The 8,000-nt window shown below is 69.5% G+C and overlaps 1 protein-coding gene across 1 annotated transcript; it reads right to left on the minus strand.

Annotated features, from left to right (window-relative positions):
- Nucleotides 1–2,266: 2,266 nt before the first annotated feature.
- On the minus strand, nt 2,267–4,615 carry LOC134509563 (zinc finger and BTB domain-containing protein 9-like). The gene is given in 3 exon segments (XM_063322122.1): nt 2,267–3,160; nt 3,482–3,510; nt 3,513–4,615. Coding segments are annotated over 3 exon segments (1,308 nt in total). The 5' UTR covers nt 3,898–4,615.
- Between the last annotated feature and the right edge of the window lie 3,385 nt (nt 4,616–8,000).

An 8,000-nucleotide genomic window follows, 5' to 3' on the forward strand; every position in this document is an offset into this window, starting at 1 on the left:
GGAGGGCCGGGGCCCGTCTCCTCGCAAAGGAACAGGGAGCGGGGGGGCTGCGGGCCCGGGAGCGGGGGGGGTCCGGCCCGGGAGCCCGGGGATGCAGGGGGAGAACCGTCCCGATGGGGGGGGACGCGAGGGGGGGAGGGAGGGGGGGTCCGAGCCGGAGGCCCCGGGGGGGGGGGGCCGGGGCCGGGGCCGGGCTGGGAGCCCGGGGACGCGGGGGGGGAACCGTCCCTAGAGCGGGGGGGTCCGAGCCGGAGGATGGGGGGGGCAGGGCCGGGGCCGGCCTGGGAGCCCGGGGACGCGGGGGGGGGGACGCGGGGGGGGAGGGAACCGTCCCGGGAGCGGGGGGGGGTCCGTCCCGGGAGCGGGGGCCGCCTGCCATCCTCCCGCCCGACGGAAACGCGGCCGGCAGACGCCGCTCCCCACGTGACCACCCGGAAGTAACGTACCGGAAGATGCTTCGCAGGCTGGCGAGTGGTAGGACCCCATGTCACCTCCACGGGCACTAGCGGGACCCCGTGTCCCTCTGTGTCACCTCATCAGTGTCAGCACAATCCCAGCGTGGCACTGGTGGGACCCCCACCTCCCGCTGTGTCACCCCGTACACGGGTGACAGTCCCATCCCAGTACGGCCCAGTCCAGCACTGGTGGGACCCACCACGTCACCCCGTGTCACCTCCTGGGTGGCAGCACCATCCCAGTTTGTCACAGTCGCTTACTGGTTCTTTCCATCCCGGTGACCCAACGCTTTATTTTATTTCTTTTTTTCACTTTTGCCCCTTTTTCACACCATTTCAGCCCATTAAAGTTCATGGGGTGACATCGCTGGTGGCATCGCCGCGTCCTGTCGGGGGTGGCACTTGTGGACACGAGTGTCCCCACGGTATGGGGAGGTTGGGGACGCAGAGGGGGATGGCACCCCCGGGAAGGACAAGAGGATCCTGGGGGGGGGGACACCGCGACCCCCATGGGGACAGGGGTGTCCCCGGGAAGGGGGAGGCACATTGGGACCCCCATTAGGACAGGGTTGTCCCCAGAAGAGGGGGGGGGAGGACATTGTGACCCCCGGGGGGACAGAAGTGTCCCCGGGGGGTCCAGAGAGGGGCACTGGGACCCCCCGTGGGGACAGAGGTGTCCCCAAGAGGGGTGGAGGGGACATTGGGACCCCCATTAGGACAGGGGTGTCCCCGTGGGGGCACATTGGGACCCCCGTGGGGACAGGGGTGTCCCCGGGAGGGGTGGGGTGTGACATTGGGACCCCTGTGGGGACACTGGGATCCCCCAGGGGGACAGGGGTGTCCGCGGGAGGGGTGGGTGGGGGGGACATCGGGACCCCTGTGGGGACAGGGGTGTCCCTGGGGTGGCTGCTGGCGGGCAGAGGGACCCGGGGGCGCCGCTCCCGTTGCCATGGTCACGCGTTGCCAGGGCGACCTGGCCGGGCCGCGGCGCGACCCTCATGGCAACGGCCGTCCCGCCCGCCCCCGCCCCGCGCCGCTATTGGCTGTCGCGCTCCCGCTCTGCGTGCGCTGATTGGCCGGTGCTGCACCGGTGGCGGAACGGAGACGAGGGCGGGAACCGGAACCCAAACTGGGAGCTGGGCCCAGACCAGTACAGGGCCCGAACTGGGAGCTGGTCTGAACTGGGAGCTGGGCCCAGACCAGTATAGGGCCTGAACTGGGAGCTGGTCTGAACTGGGAGCTGGGCCGAACTGGGAGCTGGGCCCGGACCAGTACAGGGCCCGAACTGGGAGCTGGTCTGAACTGGGAGCTGGGCCCGGACCAGTATAGGGCCTGAACTGGGAGCTGGTTTGAACTGGGAGCTGGCCCCAGACCAGTACAGGGCCCGAACTGGGAGCTGGGCCCAGACCAGTACAGGGCCTGAACTGGGAGCTGGTTTGAACTGGGAGCTGGGCCCCAGACCAGTACAGGGCCTGAACTGGGAAGTGGCCCTAAACTGGGAGAGATTCCTGAGCTGGGACAGGGCTGCATCCCCAAACCAGTGTGGGGTCTCAACTGGGTCAGAAGCTGTACTGGGACCAGAGCCCCAAACTGGGACCAGAGCCTAAACTGGGACTGGAGCCTGAACTGGGAATAGAGCCTTGAACTGGGACCGGAGCCTGAACTGGGACCAGAGAAGTGAACTGGGACCAGGGCCTGAACTGGGACTGGAGCCTGAACTGGGACCAGAGCCTGAACTGGGAATAGAACCTTGAACTGGGACCGGAGCCCTGAACTGGGACCCCCTCCGTCCCCCTTCCCCCGCGTCCCCCTCAGTCGCAGGCCCAGCACCCCCCTCCCCAGCGAGCCCCCTGGCAGAGGGGCCGGTGTTTGTCCAGGCCGCTGCGCAGGCGGAAGTGGCGGCCGCAGCGCTCGCAGGCCCTGCCGGCCCCGTCGTGGGTCTTCATGTGCTCCGTCAGATGGTGCTTCAGCTTGAAGCGCTTGTGGCAGGCGGCGCAGGCGAAGGGCCGCAGGCTGAAGGTCAGCATGATGTGCCGGTCCCGCTTGGGCTTGACGGCGAAGCGTTTGCCGCACAGGCAACCGAAGCGTTTGCCGTCGGGAGCCGCTCCCAACTTCACCGGGGCGTGAAGCGCTTGGCCCCGGCCCAGGATCTCGTTCCCGTGAAGGTCCACCGGTTTCCAAGACGGCTGCGGGAAGACGGCCGCCCCCCCGCCTGTCACCAGCGTGCCGCCCGTTGTCACCATCGTCCCGCCGCCGCCGGCCGGGATGACGTAGCTCACCTCCGCCGGGGCGAAGCCCCCGGCCAACTCCGCCGCCGGCAGGAGGCCCTCAACGGCGGCGCCGTCGCCCGCTTCTTGCTTGATGTAGAAGATCTTGGGGGGCTCGTGGGCGTCTCCGGGGGCCCCGTCTTCCTCCTCATCCTCCTCCAGCACGATCTGGAGGGCGTCGGTGGGGCGGTGGCGGCGGCGGTGGCCGCCCTCTTCCTCCTCCTCTTCTTCTTCCTCCTCGTCCTCCTCCACACAGATCTTGAGGACCTCCTCGCCCGTGTCCTTCAGGAGGGAGCTCAGGGACGACGTGGCTGCTGGCGCCACATCAGTGGCCACGCGGATTTTGAGGACCTCCTCGCCCCCCTCCTTGGTGAAAGATGGCGTTGCCGCGTCACCGCCGCAGGTGGCCCATGAAGAGCCATCGCCACCACGCAGGGGCTATGGCGATGATGAAGAGCCATCGCCACCACGGGTGGACCATGAGGATGCTCCATCGCCACCGCGGGTGGGACACGATGAGCCATCGCCCCCGCGCGTGGTCCACGAGGAGGATGAAGACCCATCTCCACCACGGTTGGGCCACAATGATCCTCCATCTCCACCGTGGCTGGTGCATGAAGCCCCATCTCCACCACGGGTGGCCCACGATGACGCTCCATCTCCACCGTGGCTGGCACACGAAGCCCCATCTCCACCACGGGCGGTCCAGGATGATGAAGGCTCACCACCGCGGCTGCTTGATGACGATGATGATGTCACCTCGTTGCCCCGCCCAGCCCACCGGCAGGGCCCCCCTCCAGCTCCCTCAGGATCTCCGAGCACTGGTCCACCACGTGCCACATCTGGAGACCGCTGGCCACCAAGAGATGACCGGGCAGGGCCTCCAACAGCAACGTCAACCGCCCGGAGTAGATGAGGTGCAGGAGCCCCTCGAAGGCGTCGGGGTCGATGGCGGGGGGCAGCAGCAGGCGCCCCCCATCCTGCAGCAGCAGCTTGTCGTGGAAGAAGGGGGACGCGGCGGCCAGGACGCTCTTGTGGGCCGGGAAGATGCGGCCGCCCACGTGGACGGCCACGTCGCAGAACTTCCCCTCCAGCCGCAGGCGGTTGAGGGAGTCCAGCAGCGCCGCCGCGTGCTGGGGGAAGGAGATCTGCACCCGGCCCCCCTCCGCCGCCATCCTCCCCGCCACGAGCCTGCGGGGACACGGCTGTCACACGGAGCAGGGGCGGCCACTTGCCCTTTTGGGCACCCGGTTGCCCCTTTGGGCACCCTGTTACCCCATGGGGTGCCTCGTTGCCCCATGAACAGTCTACTGACCCACGGGGCGCTCTAGGGTGCCCTTGGGTGCCCTGTTGGCCCTTGGGCACCCTGATGCCCCGTGAACTGTTCTACTGCCCCATGGGGTGCCCGGTTGCCCACTTGGGTGCCCGGTTGCCCAATGAATGTTCTACTGCCCCACGGAGTGATTTAGGGTCCCCTTGATTGCCCTGTTGCCCACTTGGGTGCCCGGTTGCCCACTTGGGTGCCCGGTTGCCCAATGAATGTTCTACTGCCCCACGGAGTGATTTAGGGTCCCCTTGATTGCCCTGTTGCCCACTTGGGTGCCCTGTTGCCCTCCCAGGCACCTTGTTGCCCCACAGGGCATCTTCTTGCCCCATGGGATGCCCTGTTGCCCCTTGAACTTTCTAATGACCACGGGGTGCCCCGTTGCCCCATGGGGTGCCCAGTTGCCCCCTCAGGTGCCCTGTTGCCCACATGGGTGCCCTGTTGCCCCCTCGGCCAGCCTGTTGTCCTGCCCACAGAGCGTCCTGTTGCCCCATGAACTGTTCTGATGCCCCATGGGCTGCCCTCTTGGGTGCCCAGTTGCCCCATGGCACCCTCTGTTGCCCCATGAACTGTTCTACTGCCCCATAGGGAGGCGCAGTTGCCCACCTGGGTGCCCAGTTGCCCCCTGGGGCTCTTTAAGACCCCACAGGGTGCTCGCTTGCCCACCTGAGTGCCCTCTTGCCCCCTCGGGCACCCTGTTGCCCCCCCTCCTTGGGTGCTCGGTTGCCCCCGGAACAGTTCAGCCCCGCCCACTCCCTCTAGCCCCACCCACACCCCGCCCCCTCCCGAAGCCCCGCCCCTCCAGCTCCCCATCTTCTCCTAAGCCACGCCCCTCTCGAAAAACCCGCCCTCATAATCTACGCGCCTCCTAGGCCACGCCCCCTCCCTAACTACGCCCTTCCTAAGCCACGCCCCCTCACCAACTCCCTCCAAAGCCACGCCCCCGCAAACCCCGCCCCTACAGCCCAATCAACCTCCGCCCCCTCCGTCCCCAGGCCCCGCCCACCCCACCCCACCATTGGCCGCCCCCGCTGGCCCCACCCCCCGGTAGGCGGGGCTACAAGACCGATCCGAGTTTATTAAAGGCTCCGCGGGCAGCGGCGGCCCCGGCGGGGGTTGGAGCCAGCCCAGACCCGCCCTGGGGCCGCCCGCGGGCGGCGGATTGTCGGGGCTGCGGCGGGCCCGGGCCGGGCACCGGGGCACCGGGGGCCGCTGAACTGGGGGGGGCCCGTGAAGCGGGGGGGCCTGGTGCGGGGGAGGGAGGGCGCCGGGGGGGGGAAGCCCGGTGCATTTGGGGAGTCCCGGTGCACTGAGTGCATTTCGGGGGGAGGGGGGGGGGGCCCGGTGCACTGGGGGGGGGGGGGGTCCCGGTGCATTTGGGGGTTGTCCTGGTGCACGGGGTATGGGGGGGGTCCCGGTGCATTGGGGAGTCCCAGTGAATTGGGGGTGTCCCGGTGCACGGGGGGTTCCCGGTGGATTGGGGGGGGGGGGTGTCTCAGTGCACGGGGTCGGGGGGGGACCCGGTGCCTTGGGGGTCCCGATGCAATGGGGATGTCCCGGTGCACGGGGGGGGCGATGAATGGGGAGCCCAGTGCATTTGGGAGGGGGTCCCGGTGAACGGGGGAGGGTTCTGCTGAATGGGGGTCCCGGTAGACGGGGGGGGGGTCCCGGGATGATGGACAAGGTGTCCCGTCCCCCCGCCCCCCCGCCGGTGTCCCATGGGGGGACCGGGGATGTGAGGCCGGGGCCGGTGGCACGTGGCAGGGAGGGGGACACGATGCACGAGGTGGCCCCATCCCGCGGCACGGGGGGGGGTGGACGCCAAGGGACACCCCAGTCCTGGTGCACGGGGACACCCTGGTGCCATTGCACGAGACCTGGTGGTGCACGGGGACCCCCCGATGCCATCGCACGAGGATGACGGTGCACGGGGACACACACACACACACACACCCCAGTTCTGGTGCACGGGGACCCCCCGATGCTGTCGCACGAGGATGATGGCGCATGGAGATGCCTCTTCCCCCGGGTCCTGGTGCATGAGGCTGGTGGTGCACGGGGACGTCCCACTCCCGACGCACGGTGACACCCCGGGCCTGGTGCACGGTGACACCCCGATGCATGATGACACACACACACACACACACACACACACACCCCCGCCCCCCCCCCCGTCCTGGTGCACGGTGACGCCCCGCTGGCGGTGCCCGGCGAGGCTGTCGCACGGCGGAGCTGGACGCGCGGGGGTGTCCTGTGGCTCCTGGTGCACGGGGTGGGTGTGCGATGCACGAGAGACGATGCACGAGGAAGAGGGGGGGGGGCAGGGGGCAAAAAAAAAAAAAGGAGGGGGTCGGGGGGTTGTACGGGGGGGTGCTGCTGCACGGGGAGGTGTCGCACGGGGAGCTCCGGTCCTGGTGCACGAGGGAGGCGATGCACAAGGCTGGGGGGGGGGTGGGGGTGTCCGGCACCGGTGCACGAGGAGGCCGGTGCACGTGGGGAGGGGGTGTGCGGGGGGCAGGGAAACGTGATGCACGAGGGGAAGGTCCGGTGCCGGTGCACGGGGGAGGCTGGTGCACGAGGGGTGGTGATGCACGAGGAGCTGATGCAGGAGGGGGAAGGTCCGGTCCTGGTGCAAGGAGGGTGATGCACGAGGAAAAAAAAAAGGGGGGGGGGGGGCGGGAGGTTGGCGGGGGCCAGAAGGGGGGGGGGGTGGGGGGCTGGCCTGGTCCTGGTGCACGGGGAGGTGATGCCACGGGGAGGTCGGGTCCTGGTGCACGGGGAGGTGCCGCACGAGGGATGCCCGGTCCTGGAGCACAAGAAGCCGTTGCACGAGGGCCGCCCCCATCCCCTTGCGCGAGGGCCACCGTGATCCTGATGCACGAGGGGGTGTCACCGCCCCCCCCCCCCTTTCCCCCCCCCAGTCCCGGTGCACGAGGAGGCGATGCACGAGGCCGTCCCGCTCCCAGTGCACGAGGTCGCCCCAGTCCCGGTGCACGAGGAGCTGTTGCACGAGGAGCCAGTGCATGGAAGCCTCCCCGCCCCCATTGCACGAGGACCCGATGCACGAGGAGCTGATGTACGAGGCCACCCCTTGTCCCGGTGCACGAGGAGCCGGTGCACGAGGCCTCCTTGTTCCTGTTGCACGAGGAGCTGTTGCACGAGGCCTCCCTGCTCCCGTCGCACGAGGTGCTGGTGCACAAGATGCCCTTGCACGAGGCCTCCCCCGCTCCCGTCGCACGAGGAGCCCTTGCGTGAGGTCTCCGTGCTCCCGTCGTACGAGGAGCCCTTGCGTGAGACCTTCTTGCTCCTGTTGCACGAGGAGCCATTGCATGAAGAGCCCTTGCACGAGGCCGCCCTGCTCCTGTCGCACGAGGAGCCATCCCATGAGGAGCTGTCGCACGAGGAGCCCTTGCACGAGGAGGAGCTGTCGCACGAGGCCTCCTGGCTCCCGTCGCACGAGGAGCCGTCGCACGAGGAGCCGTCGCACGAGGCCTCCCCCTCTCCCTCGCACGAGGGGCTCCCCGTGTCACACGAGGCCGGGGTGGGAGGGAGAGGGGGTGGTTTTTTTCCACCACCCCCCCCCCCCGCCCTCCCCTCCGCCTCCTCTTCCCCGGGGGTCTCCGGGGGCCGCCGCCAGCCCCGGGGCGTTGGGGTTGGGGGGGGTCCCGGGGGGCCCCCGGGGCGGGGGCTAGTGCTCAGCAGCGGGGCCGCGCAGCTCGCCGTTGGCCGTGATCGGGGGTGGCGGGGCGGAGGCGGGGGCCGCCCGGGGACCCCCCCGGCCCAGCTCACACCCGGGTCTGCTGCACCCACGGCGGAAAGCTGCCTCTCCTGCAAGGCACCGAGGGGGCTCATTCACCCCCCCCGTCCCCCCCACCACTGCCGAAGTGTCCCCCAAGTGTCCCCAAGCCAACCTCCCCCCCCCACCCCCCCACACTCCCCCCCCCACACTCCCCC

The sequence above is a fragment of the Chroicocephalus ridibundus genome, unplaced genomic scaffold, assembly GCF_963924245.1.
Source record: "Chroicocephalus ridibundus unplaced genomic scaffold, bChrRid1.1 SCAFFOLD_840, whole genome shotgun sequence".
In the NCBI taxonomy this organism is placed as follows: domain Eukaryota; kingdom Metazoa; phylum Chordata; class Aves; order Charadriiformes; family Laridae; genus Chroicocephalus; species Chroicocephalus ridibundus.